Source organism: Ambystoma mexicanum, chromosome 5q (assembly GCF_040938575.1).
Source record: "Ambystoma mexicanum isolate Mex_15411 chromosome 5q, UKY_AmexF1_1, whole genome shotgun sequence".
Taxonomy (NCBI): domain Eukaryota; kingdom Metazoa; phylum Chordata; class Amphibia; order Caudata; family Ambystomatidae; genus Ambystoma; species Ambystoma mexicanum.
The window spans coordinates 525088645-525107885 of record NC_090933.1 but is presented as its reverse complement, the minus strand read 5'-3'; the positions used below and the strand labels follow the sequence as shown (position 1 = coordinate 525107885).

The window sequence follows — 19241 nt, the reverse complement described above, 5'->3', positions numbered from 1 at the left end:
TTCGTCCTAGGGGACAGCAATGGAGGGGAGGTTCCTTTCGATAGTACTCTTCCTTTGGTAGATCGAGGGGAGCTGCAAGTCAAAGGGGCCACCGTAGGAGTACCAGAGGTGGAAGACAAGGTACTCGAGGTGCTAAGGCCACTCGGGCAGTTGCCTCTTTGCCCTCATGCACTGCCGCAGCCGCTTCAGCTCAGTCATGAGGCCATGTCCCATGCTTCGCCAGTTGGGGGAAGGCTGGCGCTGCATCTTGTAGAATGGCGTGCCATTACTTCAGAAGTGTGGGTTCTGGAGATCATAGCCCATGGCTACTGTCTTCCTTTCCGGCAGAGGCCTCACGACAATCCACCAGGGAATCTCTCTTTGAAGAGTCTGGATCCGCTCCTTGTGCAGGAAATCAAATCCCTGCTGGAGAAAGGCGCCATAGAACTGGTGCCTGTAGCGGAGAGGAACAAGGGATGGTATTCCCCATATTCTTTGATTCTGAAGAAAGACTGGGGATTGAGACCCATCATGGACTTGCGTGGTTTGAACAAGCTCCTCAGGAAGGACAAGTTCAAGATGGTTACTCTTTCTCAAGTCCTCCAGGCCCTTCAACTTCAGTACTGGTTGGTGTCTCTCGAACTCAAGGATGCTTATTTTAATGTGCTGATTCATCCCAAGCACAAGAAGTACCTGAGGTTTGCGGTTGGCGACTCGCATTTTCAGTTTCGGGTCCTGCCGTTCGGATTGACCTCCGCCCCGAGGGTCTTCACCAAGCTCATGGTGGTGGTGGCAGTGTATCTCAGGAAAGGGGGGGATTCACGTCTACCCCTACCAGGACGATTGGTTGATCGGGGCGCGCTCTTCCGAGCAAGCCTTGGATCATCTGTCCGTCACCTGCCACTCCCTTCACAAGCTGGGCTTCTCCCTCAACTTAAAGAAGTCTCATTTGACACCTACCCAGTGGCTCCAGTACATCGGAGCAGTGCTCGACTCATCCCTGGGGCAGTGTTCGCCTCCCCATGTGAGGGCTCACCACATTCTGCAGATGGTGGACAATTTCAACGTGCCCAGTGTCTCCCGGCGTTCGAGTTCTTGAGGTTGCTCAGTCTCATGGCATCCTGCATTCTTCTGGTGCCAGAGGCCAGGTTGTGGACGAGATCTTTGCAGTGGGCTCTCAAGATGCAATGGTCGCAAGCCTTTGGCAGGATGTCGGATCCCGTTCAGGTGCCACCCTCGGTCGCCCAGGATCTCCTGTGGTGGGCCGTCAAAGGCAATCTGATGAAGGGGGCTTCATTTTGGCTACCCTGGCCGGAGGTGACAATCGTGACGGATGCATCCCTCACGGGATGGGGAGCTCATGCCAACGAGTTGACAGTTATCGGTCGTTGGTCTCCGTCGGTGTCCAGATTCCATATCAATCTGTTGGAGCTGAGGGCCGTCAGGCTAGCCCTAAAGGCTTTTCTGCCGGCTGTGCGGGGGAAGAATGTCCTGATTCTGACAGACAACACAGTGGCCATGCACTACCTCAACAAAAAGGGGGATGGGCAGGGTCTCTACCTCTGTGCAGAGAGGCAATGCAGCTCTGGTTCTGGGCCATCCAGCAGGAAATTTCGATCTCGGCAGTTCATCTGGCCGGAGACGAAAACGTGGCGGCGGATGCTCTGAGCAGGCAGAGCACGGTCTCTCACGAGTGGGAGCTGGCTCAGGAGATTCTCCTGGAGATCTTCGACCTTTGGTGGACCCCACGAGTGGATCTCTTCGCCACCAGTGTCAACCGGAAGTGTGAAAGGTTCTGCTCGCGGGAATTTCCTCCAAAAGCAGCCTTAGGACACATGTTCGCAGTGAAGTGGTCCTTCCCACTGCTGTACGCGTTTCCTCCAGTCCCCATCATTCTGCAATTGCTGCGTAGGTTACGGAGGTTCGGTTCCCGAATGATCCTCATTGCTTCGGCATGGGCCCGGAGAACGTGGTACCCGGACCTTCTCGACATGTCCATCTGCCCTCCACGCCGTCTTCCCTACCGAGATCTGCTCTCATGGGAGGGGGGTCAGGTTCTCTATTCAGAGGTCAAGTCCCTCAACCTTCATGCTTGGCTTCTCAATGGTTGAGGTATAAGCATTGGGACCTCCCTGAAGACGTTGTTAGGCAGAAACCTGTGCAGTTCTCTTAGTGACCACTGCAAAAAGTTTAAGACTACAGGAGTAAGCGGTAAACCCAATTAGGTGGTGCAGACTGCTACCAGATTTACCTGGTAGCTGTGGCTGAGCAGTCAGACTTCTCTCAAGAAGAGTTAGGCAGTATATAGAGTATACACAATAGGGCTAAAAATACCGTAGAACAATCAAACACTGACCAGAGCTTTGGTATAAAAGTATATAATTATTTATTTAAAAACACACTTATGAAAATATACTGGCACTAATATATCAAGCAAGTTCAAACACAGTCACTATAAGTATATACACCTCCCTAATTAATTATTCAACTAGTCTAGGTTAAGACACCACTTATTTAGCAAAACAGAGGTGAGCGTGTAACCGTAGATGGCACTCCAATAATTCATTTAAAAAGGGAGAGAAAAGGCAGAGTAGGAAAATAACACAGTACCAACACTTTTAAGAAACCACAGCAAGTCAAGAAAGGCAGGGTCTACTGTAGAGCAAAAAGTTCATAGGCCAGACCCACTCTTGGAGAGAGCAAGGCGGAATGTGCCCATGATCACACAGTGGAAATGCACTCAAAGACTTTGCAGAAAAGTCAAAAAGAGGTTGAATCAGTTCAGAAATGCAAAGTTAGCAGGTCTGAGGTCAACCCAGTTAGAAAGTCAAGGATTTACGGGACACCTTGAACAATCTGTTGCAAGGGAGACCAGGCGGGACACAGTACCTGAAATGGTGAGAAAGCTCCAGCGGTGGCAGTTGTTCCTGGCAGTGGGTGCAAGTCGTGGCTTCGTCCAGGGTAAGAGATGATCTCGACGAGGAAGAAAGCTGGAGGTCGTTGCACTGACAGGGAAGAATCCAGCCGCAGAGTTCCCGATTAAAAGGTACAATCCTTTTATTCACGGTAGTGGTGAAGCGTGGCTATCCGGCCACCGGGGTGCTTGGCACGGGCGATTCGACCACGAGACGTTCCAGGAAGGCGTAAAAGGCAAACTGGTTGGTCCCACCAGCTCAAAGGGAAGAAGACTCTCCTGGAAGAAGATCTCCTCTGTCGTTGGGGAAGTGGTGAGTTCGTACAGCAGGGTTCCCCCTGGTGGTGTCGTCGTTGTCGATGGCTCAGCTTCTCCCCTCATCGGATTCTTTAGGTCCTGTGGCGACTTCTGAAGTTCCAGTCCCCAAAGCCCTGCTTTTATGCAGAAAACCCCCCATTCAACAGCCTAGCTGTCACTCAAACATGCTAAGTGGTGAGCCGGGCGGCTCACCACTGGGCCAGTCACACAAGTGTGTGACTTGAGTTGCCAAGGCAACTCAGTCCAGGGTGCCTAATCCCCCTCCCACACATCCTGTAGACCCCAGACAGAGTGGCACTATTTGGAGGGCTTCTGTGGCGAAGCCCGGCAAAAAGTGGAACAAAGGGCTCGACTTGGGTTAGAGTTTCAGAGGCAAACACAAATGCCATTTTAAAACCGTGTCCTGGCAAAAAGACCCAACCGGGGAATAAAAAATTAAATAAATAACCCGGCGGTATCTTTAACATTGCACCAAAAAGTGGTGCGTTTAAAATCAATGGGAAAATCCCATAAGAAATATTCCAGTGGAATATTTCGCGTGGTATCCACTGCCACCAGCCAGAAACTTGACAAGGGCGGACTGGACAGTGCCCCCTTGGAAAACAGACCCCGGGGCAATCCAATTACCCCTACCAGTGCTTCCACAATATGATGGTTTGTACTGGTTCTGTTCACAATTTGAGACTAGTAAAGCCAATGGTGACTTTACATGCCCTGGAAGACAGTAGTCAGTCCCAGGGTATGGAGTCTATGTTTGGGGGTCACTGTGACACCCCTGTGTTACTGCACTGAGGGTGCTGTGTAACACACATACCAAAAACACATGAAGCCCTATGGCGTAAAAGACCCCATAGCCCATAAAACACATCTACAGTGAAAGGACATTCTCAAATCATGCCTAAGAGTGGGAGAAAAAGAGTCTCACTCTTAGCAGGAGAAAAAAAGAAACCCCAAAAATCCAGCGGACTCACTAGGTTTGGGAAATGAGCCTTAACAGAGAATACTCCCTAACAGACATGATGGAGGTGTTGATTTCGGTCAGAAGGCCCGCAACAAAGTCCCTTTACCGTTGCTGTTGGAGGAAGTTCTGCGACTGGTGCAGGGTTAAGAATGTGGATCCTTTTTCATGTGCCATTCCTGTGGTTCTGTCTTTTTTGCTTTCGTTAGCCCACAAGGACCTGCAAGTGGGTAACATTAAAGGTTACCTGGCGGCGCTGTCCATATTTAAGCGCTCATCTGAGGAGTGTTCTTATTTTAAGATTCCTTTAAATTCTCAGTTTATGAAAGGCCTCACTAATGTGTACCCACCATCACCTTTCCAAGTGCCCGGTTGGGATTCGAACTTGGTTCTAAAATTCCTAATGGGAGCTCCGTTTGAGCCTTTACATTCTTGTCCTTTGAGACTGTTGACCTTTAAAACTGTATTTTTAGTTGCGGTTACTTCCGCTTGCAGAGTGAGTGAGTTGCAGGCACTCTCCACCAAGCCACCCTTCACGGTGTTACATAAGGACAGGGTTGTCCTTAGGGTTCGTCCTTCTTTTCTTCCGAAGGTTGTGTCGGAATTTAATTTAAGCCAGAAGGTCATTCTTCCGGCATTCTATCTTCCTCCGCATCCTGGTAAGGAAGAGGAGAGGCTCCATAGGTTGGATCCTAGGAGAGCGTTAAGCTTTTACATCTCACGCATGTCCCGGGTCAGAGTGGACGATCAGCTCTTTGTAGGATATGTTGGAAGACGTTTGGGTCAAGCTGTTACTAAGCAGACCTTGTCTAGATGGATTATCTTGACCATCTCAGAATGCTACCGTCTGGCGGGTAAGGACCCTCCGGTAGGCTTGAGGGCCCATTCTACCAGGGGTGTGGCTGCCTCCACTGCTCTGTAGAGGGGTGTTCCCATTCGTAACATTTGTGGAGCAGCCACATGGGCCTCTGTCCATACTTTTATAAAAACACTATTCCCTGGACTCTATCCATGGGCAAGACTTAGCCTTTGGTAAGGCAGTCCTCTATTCTGCAATTTGATTGGGCATACTACATTTCTAAATTCTTTGCCCACCTCCATACGTTGGTACTGCTTTGAGAGTCTGTCATAGATGTGGAATACGTCAGTGGAACCAATCCCTTCGAAGAACAAGTTACTTTCTTACCTGGTAACGTTCTTTCAATGGGATGTTCCGACGACGTATTCCACATCGCTCCCTCCCTACCTGCCCCTCTACAGAATTTCTTATGCGATTGCAGCTTTCGTTTCCGCAAGGCTTTCTGTAGTCATTCTGGCAGAAGATTGGTGGCACACGTTCTGGGAAAAAACTACAACTGAGGCTACGGGCGTCGTGCATCCTACTTATAACATCTGGTGAAGTCGGCTCAACGGAGGCCCTCGAGGACAGAGTACCGACGTCATCGACGTAGGACGCAGACGCCGAAATTTTCCGAAGCCGCACAGCTGTCGTGATTACCTGCCATAGATGTGGAATAAGTCGTCGGAAAATCCCATATAAAGAACGTTACCAGGTAAGAAAGTAACTTGTTCTTCTGGTGCCACTCACATCAGCAAGGCGTGTAAGCAAGCTTTTCCAGCATGGGGTCTGGCATGGATTCACATGCTCATGAATATTCCCCGTCGTCAAGCCGGGAATCCTCGGTATAGAAAAAAATCAGTATCAGTTTCGTTTCTGGTCTGTCTTTCTTAGTAGTAACCAATCACTGGTCTCTGGGTCATACTGCCCCCTGCCCTCTCCCTAAGCCCCGCCTCTGGCAGCCATCCTCACATTTGGTAGCACGTAAAGTGGCAGTATGACCAAGTGAAGAGCCGCAGAGGGGTAGGCGGGAGGGTTCGCATGTGAATCCATGCCAGACCCATGCTGGAGAACTACAGTTACAGGTAAGTAACTTGTTCCTTCTCCAGCATGGGGTCTGGCATGGATTCACATGCTCATGAATAAGGGAATACATAGCAGTACACACATGCACAACCACGGGAGGTGGCAACAGGCTCAACATTAAGCAATACAACAACTCAACATTAAGCATCTCTTACCTCCTCACCAGGCTCACCTTAAGCGAACAGGTTGCGCAGCACTGCTTGGCCGACCCTGGACTCCTCCCTGGAATCCCGATCAACGTAGTAGAATCTTGTGAAGGTGTGCGTTGACCTCCACGTCGCAGCCCTGCAGATGTCCAGCAGGGGCACACCAGACAGGAACGCCGTGGTAGCAGCGATCGCTCTGGTCGAATGGTCTCTCAGACGGCCGGGCAGCGGTCGGTTTGCCAACCGGTGACAGTGCATGATGCAGCCGGAGAGCCATCTGGAAATGGAAGTCTTCGAGAGAGCCTTCCCTTGATTCACAGTCCCAAAGTTCACGAACAGCTGTGATGTCTTCCGAAAACTCTTCGTGCGGTGCACGTAGAACTTCAGCACTCTAGCTACGTCCAGCGAGTGCAGAGTCCTTTCAGCCGGCGACGGGGAGAAAACTGGCAACACCAAGGGTTCGTTGAGGTGGAAGTCACCTTGGGCATGAAGGAGGGGTGCGTCCTGAGCACCACCCTTGTGTCGAGAAACGTCAAGTATGGCGTCTTGCAAGATAGGGCCTGGATCTCTCGTCGTGCTGAGGTGATGGCCACGAGAAACGCTGTCTTCCACGACAGAAACTTCAACGGTGCCAAATGCATAGGCTCAAATGGGGCCCCCATGAGCCTGGTCAGCACCACGTTGAGCTCCCACGCCGGGGCAGGGGCCTTCACCGGCGGGAATGATCGGAACAATCCTTTTATAAATTCCTTCGCCAGTCGATGAGACCACAAGGATGCCCGTCCCGTAGTTCTGGTGTATCGTGAGATGGCGGCCAGATATATCTTGATGGAAGCGTGAGCTAGTCCAGCCTTGGCCAATGACAGTAGGTACGGCAATACTTGAGGGGCTGTAATCTGCAGAGGGTTAATCTTCTGTGCAAGGCACCAGACAGAGAACCTCTTCCATTTATGTCCGTAGCACTTGAGAGTTGAGGACGCCCTGGCCTTTGCAAGAACCTCTCTGCAGTCGGCCGGGATGTCGTACCCTCCAAACTCTAGTGCTGCAGGAGCCAGGCCTGCAAATTCAGCGACTCCGGGTTGTGGTGAAGAATGGCGCCTCCTTCTCTGGAGAGAAGATCTGCGTCCGTCGGCAGCTTGACTGGTGTGGACGTTGACAAGTCCAGAAGGTCCGGGAACCAGATCTGTCTCGGCCACGCCGGTGCGACGAGGATCATTCTGCACCGGGACCTCTTGAGCTGGTTGATGAGCCGGAGCAGCAACGGCAGCGGAGGGAACGCATAAAGAAATAGGTCGTCCCAGGGGGACGGGTAAGCATCGCCCATGCTCCTCAGCTGGGGGAACCTGCTGGCGAACCTCCGGTACTTGGAATTCGTCGCCGTCGCGAAGAGATCGATTTGGGTTCGCCCCATCGTCGGAAGAGTTGATCCACTTGATCCTGGCGTAGTTCCCACTCGTGGCACGAGCAAAGCTCTCTGCTGAGTGAGTCGGCGATTGTGTTTTTTATTCCAGCAAGATGAATAGGCACCAGAAACATCCCTTGGGCGACGGCCCAATGCCACAGATCCTGGGCTTCCTTGGATAGGGCAGGGAATCTGGTTCCGCCCTGCTTCCGGATGTAGAACATCGTGGTGGTGTTGTCGGTGAAGATCCTCATCACCTTGCCCTTGAGGGACGGAAGAAAAGACCCGAGGGCCCAGAACACTGCGCAGAGCACCAAGATGTTGATGTGGAGTGACTTCTCCTCTGGGAGCCAAAGGCCTCTTGCGTGAAGATCTCTGGAGTGCACTCCCCAACCTTCCATTCCTTTCATCTGCCCAGCCTTTAAGGAGCCCACAGCAAGTTTCATCTTCACAGGACCTCTACAGTCTGAGAAATCGTCGACCAAAGGAGAGCAGTGCGAAGAGTAAAACTGCTGCACTTCAGAAAGACTTTGGTTCCTTTTTATTCTTGGACTCAGGATCCCAGTGGCTCCTTCTTCCAAAGGGGGTCCATCCTCGGAGGTAATCGTCAAGTAAAGCCGAGAAACTCTGCCAATTTGCCTGCCAAGGCACCAAAAGGTACTGTGACCAGGAAAAGCATCTTCTAGCCTCAGGCGTCATCTAGGGGTCCCAAAGTCGTCTTGGATCCTGTTCTCCTATGGCCTCTCAGGTATTTTGGGGTGGTAGAACCTTTTAAAAGAAAGCACACGGTTATTGAACATTATTGGACTGGGCTGTACAAGACAACATAAGTTACAACCAAACTTTTCCATTACAGGTTGTCGGGGATCCTCTCTCAGAATTATCTATCTAAGCTAAAGAAAGTATTCTGCCACTGTTCACAACTAACCTGCCGTTCTTCCCTATTCTATGCTGTTACACCTCACTTAAGAATCCAAATGCCTATTTAAAAAAGTTCTTCAGCTAGTGCATCTATTACTGGATTTAAGTAATGTGTGGTACCATATAGAGTGTGTATATTTGCCATTCTTTTAATATTTATTTCAAGTACAAAGTGTTATTATTCATATGTGTTTATGATGCTTGTTAATCTGCTTAGAATCACATGCTGTGCATATAGGCTGACATCTAGTGGTAATCGCAGAGTATTGCATCTTTCTTTCGAAGATCGAAAGGGGACTGCGACATGGGCGTGACTGTAACAGTATCCATAATGTGCCGTGTGGTGTACCCAAAATCCCTCAAGCGCCGAGGTCCCTCAGATTGTTTTTTTTCCACCCAACTAGTTGCTCGCCTTATGCGGATCTTGCAAGAGTTGATATTGCTCAATATTGTTACTTGTCCCACGACCTATGGTCGTCTAGTCTCCTGACTTCTTTTTGATGACTGCTTTGTGGACTTCCACCGAAGACATCCACTACTGCTTGGCGACTGGTGTGCTGATCGACGTCTGTCGACTGCGTGTCCTCGGCCCTCTGGCCAGGCCCTTGCAGTAGGGAGATTGGGGACCTGGGTTGATTCTTTTTTTGAGAATGCATTTCCTTTTCCCTTTTTTTCCCTCTTTGGTCTGGCTGCCGTCTACCTCTGCTATGGAGAGGACACCCTTTAAATTTTGTCATTCGTGTAACAGGAAATTACCCTGGAAAGACACCCATCGCATGATGGTTGTGCAGTATATGCCTACGCTGGAGGTGTGTGGAACAAGAATAGAGTGCCAACTTTTCTCTCAAAGAAGTAGGATAACAGAATGCAGCTGTATGCATGATCTACCTGCCTGCCTCATTAGTATTTTATCTTTTTTTCTGTCGCATTCTTTTTTACTCACATTCTCTTCTTCATTCATCTTCTTGGATAAAGGAAAGGAGATGTGTTCTATTTGTTTAATCTGTCTCATTTGCATTGAGTATTTCAAGACTTAGTCATACTCATACTCTTGCTCACCTCATCTTGTGCAATCTTTTAATAACCCTTTTCGCCTAAATGATCTACCTCCCTGTTCTGTGTTCCAGTTTCACATTCTCTTCTGTGGTTGTTGGGGGCAACAGGTGGTTCTTTGATGACAACAGATGGAGAGGTTGACTGGAGGGGGTGGTAATGGGAATGCCTTTAATTACAGCTTGACTTGTAAATAAAACAGTGTGCCTTCGTGTTAGCGATGTCTGCCTCATTTTACACTGGAGCTTTAACACTATGGTTCCCAAAGCAATCTTAACTTGTGCTCCCCTAAGCACTGCTCCTGAGTTCACATTGTGCTCATTTAAATTGAAAATAACCTTTTAAAAGTTACATTTGCAGTCAATTTTTTACTGTACATGAAATAGTTAATCTATCTTGTCTGCAGTGCTTTTTTGTAATTGCTTGCGAGTAGTTCCGCTAGTTCATCAAGACCATGCTTTTGGGTGTCATTTTGCAGTTCCTTTCCTACTTCGCTACCTAAGTTTGTACCTCAGCAACAGAATTAAATAAGCCATTCATCTGACATAACAATATGCTAGTGAGGGCAACGACTCCATTGATTTCTGTATGCTCCTTTTCTTCTTTGCTTTGTTGTCTGTTTCTTTTCTAAAAAGTGCATTTTTATCTTTTGCATTTTTAAACCAGTTCGAACAACTAGTTTTAACTTGAACATAAATGCATATTGCATATTATCTTTCAGGAAACAAATCTCCATCTGCCTGGTTGGACAATGCAATGAAAAATGAAGGAATATCTTTCCTAATAAAGCGATTTGAAGGGGCTGGCAATATTGGTAATAAGCATACTGGGATCATGTCTCAACCCACACTGCATGATCTACTGGAACCTTTCAGCTTGAGCTCTGTTGTGCAGTGGATGGACATGTTTTTGGCGGCTCTCGACTGCTACAACACATTTATTGGCATGCGTGTGGTCAAACCACAAGCAATATTAGGTGAGTAAGATTATGAAAAACTATGACTCAGATGCGAATGGCTACTTCAATTGAAAAAGATTTTACATACCTTCCAGAGAAAGCTTTTCCTATTACATATTGGTTGATTTACAGCAATCCGATGAATTTGGTTCTCACAAGTAAGCATTGCTAATGGATTTTGGCCTCTCACGGATTCCTCATCTTGGATATTCATTCCTGCCATTAGCACATTTTTTCTCCCAGCAGGGGGCACTGTGCCGCTCCGCATCGAGGATCCTCTGTTTCAGAGGTTACTGGCTTAGTGAGGGTATCTCTTTGCGACCCTGTCTCTCATACATCAGCATGCCACCCATCTGAAGTCTGGCCTTTCACCTAAATGGAAAAATGCCTCCTGCTGCAGTTTATAGTGGTATGGTGGCAGCTCCCATCTCTGTATTTAACTTTGGCTGTGTCCAGTGGCGGATATCTGCCATTGAGGGAATCGGATGTATGCCGCATCTCTGAACAACTACCACCCGACTGCTGCTTCTGCCTGCCATTTTGGACTTTGTGAAGAAGTCCCAGCTGAGGTGAGGCGTGCAGGCATGTCTAGATTCCAAGAGGCTACTGTCCAAGGGCAGTAAGCAGCATGTGGCCCTCCAAAATGGTGGCCTGGGTAATTTTTGTTGGATTGTTAGCCTCATGCACGCACCAGAAGACTGAGTGCTGTGATGAATCCTACGGATCCCTTACTAAAACCCTGCCTAACGTCTCCTCTGAGGTGGCCAGGGAAAGGCAGAAGCTTCTTGATCCTGACCTTGGGAGTGATGTTCTGTGAGAGGATCACCTGGGAGGAGAAAAGGCTCAGGGAATTGAGAGAAATCCATTGGACGAGACAGTATTTGCCTTCCTCTAAGGAAGATATATCACACATGCCAAAGTCTATAATCGTTTTTTGCCACAATAACCTAGCTGTTCCACATGTTGAATACCTTAAGGTGGGTAAAATAAGCCAGAAACCCCCACTCAAACGCATAGAGCTCGGAACTTCCCTATCTCAAAAGGGGGTAAGGAAAGGAAGTTTGTGAATAATAACCACAAAATCTAGAAAGCCTTAATCCTCTTTCCAAACAAGACTGATGAATCATTTGTGTAATACTCATAAATATTGTAGAGAGCGTAATCTGTTGGCAAGGTCTTCAAGTCCCATAGTTCCCTCAGTACTGGGACGAGGAAGAGGGATGCGGAGGAACACTGCTGTAGGAGCGGTCAGCTAATTAGTGTAGATGACCTACACCTGAGGGAGACTGAGAGGCTTAAAATGTCCCCTCAGGTGCAGGCATTGGAGCAGCAGTAGAGGAAAAAGCAATGCCGGCCGTATATGCAGCTGAAAGTGAAGCTGGAAGTGAGAAATGGTGCTGGGACTACTGTAATGCCAGAAGCTGTGGCAGGTCCTGAGAGGGTCTTTGTCTCGAGTTGTCCGTGTTGCGTAGGCCACGTAGCGGGAAGCGGGAGGAATGGATGCTTGCCCATTGAAGATTCGTTGTGCAAATGTCACGCAGCGGGAAGCAGAAATAGTGAAGGAAGTGTGCCCTTTATAGAGGTTACAGGTGGCTGGGTTGCACCTGACCCTCTCCGGAGCGGCGGATGCTCCATTTCCAAGTGGCATGAGCAGAGGTGGACCAGAGGAGGCTGTTTACCATTGCGCGAGGAGCCACAACAACAGAAAACCTGTGAACACCAAGCAGAGCGTGAGCGAGCGACTTACCCGGTGAGTTCACTGCTTACAAGTGCCTTTGGAGCACTCCAACCTATTCGCGTGTTCACAGCAGGCACTTTCACTCCTGTGTGAGTAAATCTAGCAGTGATTACAATTTTGAGCACCGAACTATTAGAAATAAACAAGTTATACTTATTGAATTAATATAACTATGGAAGCAAGCGTGTGAGTTTGTGGAAGGCCCAAATCCCTGTGGGGAAGCTTTAATAGAAACAAAAACCTTCAAGCCAAGAGTATTTAAAAACTCAGCAATACCAATAGAGTAAACATTGCTCAGGGCGAGAGGGGAATATTGGGAAACCCAAGAATTGTAAGACTTGCTGCTTATGTTTTGGAAAATACAGATCATCAGGTGACATAAACCCACATTGCCAGAGCCAAGATAGAAGCAGACTGATATCATGTCCTGGTCACTACTTGGTTGTTTGTGTAGAGGCGAAGGAAAGGTGGAAAACAGGCTGCCCTTCTGGAGAAGATTATCCAGAGAAAGAGGAGCATAGTTCCAAAGCAGTCATATAAAGTACTGATGTGATTCCTTGTTTCACCGGAATTGGTTTAAAGTTTGATAACAAAGAAACCTTGCTCAGAGGCGAACACCGGCGCCCCTCAAGGTAACGCAGGGGAACAAGGGAGAACAGAAACAACCATCTTACTAGCAAGGGAGAGGGAAGGTGGAAAGTGCAGGGCGGCAGGGAGGAGGTGGAAAGTACTGAGCATATGAAGGAAAACAACAAAAGTTACAGACCACGGGTGTCTGATAAGTGCAGGGAAAAAGGGGGGGCTGTAGGGTTACAGATACAGAACCTAAGTGAAAGGGCTGCCAGGTGGCTGTGCATGTGAATGGCAGGGTGGGCAAGTACCTGGGCCCAGTCGAAAGCCTTTGACTTAAGAACTGTGAGAAAGCAAGGGAAGTGAATCCTGCAAGCAGTGATAGCGAATGCGAATATGAAGTTGGCAGGATTGAACCCGGAAGAGAGATGCTGACGAGCAGGGGGCAAGTCTAAAGTCCCAAGAAACAGTGTGTTGACAAGAGTGAACCCGGCCAAGGGATGTCCACTGGAACTGTTTCGAAAGACATTAAGATTGTTGAAGGAAAGAAAAGCAAGAGTGAATCTGGTGGAGGGAGGCTGAAAGTAAGCGAAGGGTCAGCGCCCGAAAGAGGGGGATCCAGGGGTTAAGAACTGTCATCCAAGTAAAGAGAAGAAAATGCTGTGATTGAACTTTTGGTTTCGATACTTCGGAACCTGACAGGCCCTCGAAAGCAAGAGAACAAAGCTATCTGAGGTCCTGACATTAGTAAAGAATGTTCTAGGGATTTTGCGCCCAGAAGGGGGGGGGGGGGAATCCCAGGGTGAAAGTCATCACCTGAAACCCACAAAAGGGAACTGTTTATTTTGATTTGTGGAACTAAATTTGTGAAAGGTCAGCACCCGGAAGAGGGGAATCTAGGAGTGAATCCATTACCCGAAGAATCTGTGAAAAGTAACTTTGTGTGTGTTTATTTTTCTGATCCTCAAAGACACAAGACTTTTGTGGAAAAGAGAGTTGGCTGTCGAGGCTTCTGAGCCGTTGAAACCGGAACTGTCGTCTCGTGCTGGGGAAAGCTTGAAGTGTGCTGTGCTCTCAAGTCCCACCTTATCCCGTGCTCAAAACGTGGGGAAGGGAGTCCCCAGGCTATCTCATCCTGATTTGTGAACACTTCTTTCTTTTCTTGAGAACTATCCCACACCCCTTTTTGTATTAGTTGTAAGGTTTGACAATAGGTTTCTTAGCATGGGCCCTTTGTTATTTGACACAACGACATTAGGACTGCCTTATTTTCATTTGATGCTCAACGCTTGCTCCCATCTTAGATTTAGGTTTAGATTATGCGTTTTTCCAACCTGCACACAGTTTAATAAATACCCTTGAACTGTGATCACTTGTCTGTCTTTACTGTTGCCACCATTAGTTCCTTACAGTATGGATCTCACGATTTATTGCGACAAGTACTGGTGCGCTGTGTTAGATATACATTTGTAAAGATTATCCTTTCTCGAAAATAGGAGCCAGTGCACTTTTTTTCTCATGGCAGAGATGTGGTCTCTCCTCAGGATGTTGAGTGCGGCTCATAGGGCATTGTTCTGGATTGTCTGTAGTTTAAGTTCTGTTAACAGTTAGTTTTCTGCCACCCAGGCCTGAATTGTTGAGTATATGCTGCTAATGGTGAGGGAGTCATCCTTGTAGTTGCCTGACAGCAGAGATGGATTTATCGACAAATGCTGATGTCGTCCGGAAGGTCGAAGAGCGGCTTGGTGATAGCTTTGTAGAGGGCCGGGGAGATGCAGGAACCTTGAGGGACGCCGCAGGGGGTAGGTATGGGTGGTGCGCTGGCCAGTTCGTAGAACATTCTGGTGGATCTTCCTTCCAGGAAAGATGCTACCCATGATGTTGCTTCGAGTGAGAAGTTAGCCACGTCTGTGAGGTGGAGACATAGGGTATTGTGGTTCACCAGGTCGTAGGCATCTGAGAGGTCAAGTAGTAGTAGTAGTAGTAGGAGGAGGAAGAGGAGCGCGGGGAGGAGGAACGCATGTTTCCCCTCATCTTTGCACATGTCCAGCTGATTTTTTTAAATCAAGGATTGCTGAATCTGTGCTGTGGCCCGGTCTGAAGCCTGATTGGCGCATCCCTAGGATCTGGCTGTTTTCGAAGTAGGATTGCATTTGAGTGTAAGCAGCCCTGTCTAGAATTTTTAGGAGGAATGGTACCGTGGTAATGGGGCGGTAGTTTGGGATAGACGGGTCGAGTGTCGGTTTTCTTTTAGCAGTGGGAGGACCCAGAATTCTTTGAGGCTAGTCTGGACTTGGCTACTTGTGAAAGAGGCGTTGATGAATGTGGTAATTAATGGTATTAGGGATTCTGTGTAGTCTTTAATAATGTTAGCTGGGCAGATGTCCCCTTTGCACCTGGACGGTTTTACATTTTTGAGGATGTTGGCCGTTTGTAGTTCCAAGATTTCTCTAAAGCGGAATTGAGCTGGCTTGGGCACTTTGGTTGCAATAAAGTGACAGGGGAGTACTTTAGTTAGTGCTTGTTTATCCTTGATTTTCTGCTGGAGGGTGCAGATTTTTAGACGCATGGCATCTTGGATCTTACTGCACCAGATACCATCTTTGGAGATGGTGGTGGGGGCACGGGGGGGGGGGCAGGGTGAAGTTGATTCTAATTCCCTGAGGATTTAAAATATTTCCTGGTGGTTAGAGTTGGCATTAGCTATTCTTTTGTTGTAAGAATAAGCTTTTGTAGTAAGAATAGCCTGCTTGTATTCTATAGCTATCCTGTTAAATGCAGATTTGAAAGTGGCTGAGGGCTCTTTTTTCCATGTGTCTTCAGCTTCTATTGCGCAGGACCTGGAGGTCTTCGGTGAACCAGGAATTGACATGGCTAGCTGGTATGAATTTCCTCCAAAGTAGTGGAGCTACCACGTTTACTGCATTGGTTAGAGTGCTGGTGGTGTAGACATCAACTAATACATCTGGATCTTTGAACTTGAGAAGTTCTGGGCGGACCGGAGTGAGGAGGGGGGAGATGGTTTCTTTGGATATCTTCCAGATGTTACGTGACAGGGATTGGGCGTGACTAGTCTAGGGGTCTGGTGTTTCTGCTGCGAGAAGGTGAAGCAGATTCTGTGGTGACCACACGCTTGAGCTTTCCAAGCACGAGCTAACAGTTCCATTCTCAGCTTGTCAGCGCCTTTGGTGGTTACGTCTTTTCTTACACAAAAAAGTATCTTGCCGGACGTGATGTCTTCAAATAATAAACAAAAAGTTCCTTTCAACTTGCACGTTGGGTGATACCTTTCCCCCCTGAACCCCCATCTTCCGGGCACAGATCCCAGAAAGTTCTCTAATGATATTCTAACCCCTGAAAGTTATGTTCATCTGCTTTTGAGGGTTTGTTATATTCAAAATGTCTAACCAAAAGTTCAACAAAAACTTCTTCTCTGTATTAGGGTGATAGTTCGTCACCCCTGAGCTCCCCCTCGTTCGGGCTCAGACTGTTAGCCTCCCTCAGCCGGGTTCACTATGGCTTTCAACACAATCTTCATCTGTACCATTCACAAATCTTTTTTTTTTTTTTTAACATGTCAAAATGTAGGTTTATTTTCATTATTGGTTAATTTGTTGGGTGCTCTTGCATCATAAAAAGTAACAGAAGTTCTTTGAGCGGTTTTTGATTGTATGTTCTCTGAAAGATTAACATTTATATTTATTTGCACAGGTTTCTCTAGTTTGCAAGGTTTCTCTAACTGTTTTGGCCTTGAAGAGCTTCAGCCATAAAAAGTATACCAAGGCTCTGAGCAGTGAACTCCTTGAAATTCTGACAATACGTGTTAATTTGACCAGCAATAAGCAGCAAATCCAATCTGGGAGGGTGAAGTGGGGGTTTGAATAGTTTAGTCATGTCTTCCTCTGGCAAGAGCGTCTCTCCTCGAGTTGCACGCTGCATGTTTTCTTGTTCACGTCTTTGTTGGTACTGATGCTTTTGTTTCTGCTGCTTGCTAGAGTTTGTCAAATAAGTGTTGAACTTAATAATATCTTGGTTCATTACATCGACTCTGTCCATAAGCAACTGCAAGCTTTTCTCCAGGTGATTACTGCTGGCAAGATTAAGTAATTCATGTTCATCTGATACGGGAGACTGCTGCTCAAGATCCCACAACAACACATTATTAAGATGTGCATTTTTTATTATAATTTTATAATTGTAGGAAAAGTTGCAACTGTGCCTGCACTCATTTGCGGCAAGATAAATTACTGGTGTATTTCCTTTTGCTATGAATGACAAATCCAAAAGTTCTGTTGTATTTGATAAAGTTTTTTATTTTGAATTTTCAGTATCTCTTGGATGACACGTGTTTCGGCATACAACCTGCGCCTTTTTCAAATTCGGGCCTTTAATGTGTCATTACGGTTCACACAAAGAATAATGTTCTTGTTGTAAATGAAGCACTTTTAGTCTTGGGCTCAATCCCACCTGAAAATTCTGATGCTCGCGCTACCAGGAAACCCGACACTTGTAGGCGCAGGTTTCTCACATAGGCTTTCCAGTCTAGAGTTCTGCTTTTAATGTGCGTAGGGTTGGTGACAGTGTTTGAGCCCTAAGTCTGATATTATATGATATGTCATTTATAACGCACCTGTACACATGAGCTTCTAGACGTGACAAGACAAGGAGGGGGAAACAGAAGGAGGACAAAACAACTTACTAGGCCTTGTGCCATTCAGATCGCGCAGGTACATGGAAGAAGGTGAGAAGTGCTAGGTGGGGAATAGTGCTTTGGCTACGGAAGCAGCAGTTGCATCAGTGGGGTCATTGAGGCCTAGGTTCCAGTCCTCCAAGAGTATGATACTGGATGTGGGTTTGATGTTCTCCCCCATCATGTGCAAGAGGTTTGCCTCAAAGGCTGTACTTAGGACCAGGGGGTCGATAGATCATATGGATGGTGGTGCAATCTGAGTGTGACGAGGTGAGCTTCATGGCGAGGAGCTCACAGTTCTCATCCAAAGGCCTGTCAACAGGTCTAATATGGATGGAGTCTCTAAAGATAAGTGCTACGCTTCCACCCCTCATGTCTCGTCTCAGTATAGTGAAGCCTTCAGGAAGAGGTTTGGTTGAGCCGGGTTTCGGTGATGGCTCGCAAGTCTGGGTTTTGGGTGGTGATTAGGTCGTTGGTATCGAGGGCATGGGCGAGGATTGAGCTAGTATTGAAGAAGGCTCCTTTGAGTAGGGGGCAAAGTGGGATTGCTTTCGGCTCAAGTGGTATCGGGTCTGATCTAGTCGCTTGAAGTTGCCAGTTCAGGGTCCTGATAGGTCAAAGAGTCTTGGCAGGTGGGGAATAGGGGTTGTTAGAGAGGTGAGAGCTGTTTGTTGCCATGCAGGGTAGCTTAGTTTTCCTAAAACGGTGACTACTAACATCTGGTTGAGCTAACCCTGGTGGCATGTTCTTTGTAAAATGCTCAAGGTTGGGGTGCGATCTGAGGCTGAGGTGGCAATTCCTTCTATGCAGACTAGATGGGAGGTGGGAAGGGCTGATTTTGGCAGTTCTGTATGCAAGACTGGTGTTTCTGGATGCCATAGAGATTGGGGTGGTAGTTATTGTGCGGTAAGGTGGCATGCTATGAGGTGGGGTTAGTGGAATTTTCCTTTTCACTGCTGTGGTAAGATTGGGCCTTGGTGCCAGTGGGCTGCTAGCGTAAGTGTTAGCGATAGGTGGGCTCCGTTCGTTATGGCCGACGGCTACAGGTTTGAGGGAAGTGGAGGCTGCCAAGCCATCCGACTGAATCCCTGATTTGGGCGTGTGTGCAGCTAGAGAAGGATAATACGTGGCGCTCACAGGGCGGCTGGGGCAGAGGGGTTCCGATGGTGTGTGGTGCTGCGCTCCCAAATGTGCAAGTGCGACCATGGTGAAGGTGGATATGCATGAGCTGTGGTCAGGCGCCTTACAGGATTTTCTTGATACTCCGCCTGCTAGAGTGGCTGCAATGGCATTGCAGTTTGCGCCATTTGGATGGCTTGGGGCTCTGTTAGCGCTCGCATGATGCTGGCAGCTCCCCCTATGAGGCGGCACGCCACGACTGCATGGGGAGGTAAGGGGAGGGGCATGGTGGCAGGGCGGAAGAGGCACGCAAGCTCCCCCTGGACAATGACATGGTTGCCTGCTGTACAGATGTACATGTCAAACTTACCTTTGGGCAGCATCTGGAGAGGGTAGGTCGGGTCACATCGGTCCTCTGCCATTGTGGCGATCCACAGAGAGCTGCAGAGAGCATATTTGGCCTTAGTTCATAGCCTTGCTGAGTGGCCGGCTGCCAAGGACTTTAAGGCTGCATTCTCATCATCCTTGTTGTTACATCCACCTGCCCTGTC

General features: G+C 48.0%; 1 protein-coding gene across 1 annotated transcript in view; it reads left to right on the top strand.

The window, feature by feature from the left end:
* Window positions 1-19241, top strand: part of PRKDC (protein kinase, DNA-activated, catalytic subunit) — a 3362625-nt gene that overhangs the window by 972928 nt on the left and 2370456 nt on the right. The window contains exon 31 of the mRNA XM_069621025.1: window positions 10337-10591. Coding sequence (XP_069477126.1) covers window positions 10337-10591 — 255 coding nt within the window. The remainder of the gene's footprint in view (window positions 1-10336; window positions 10592-19241) is intronic.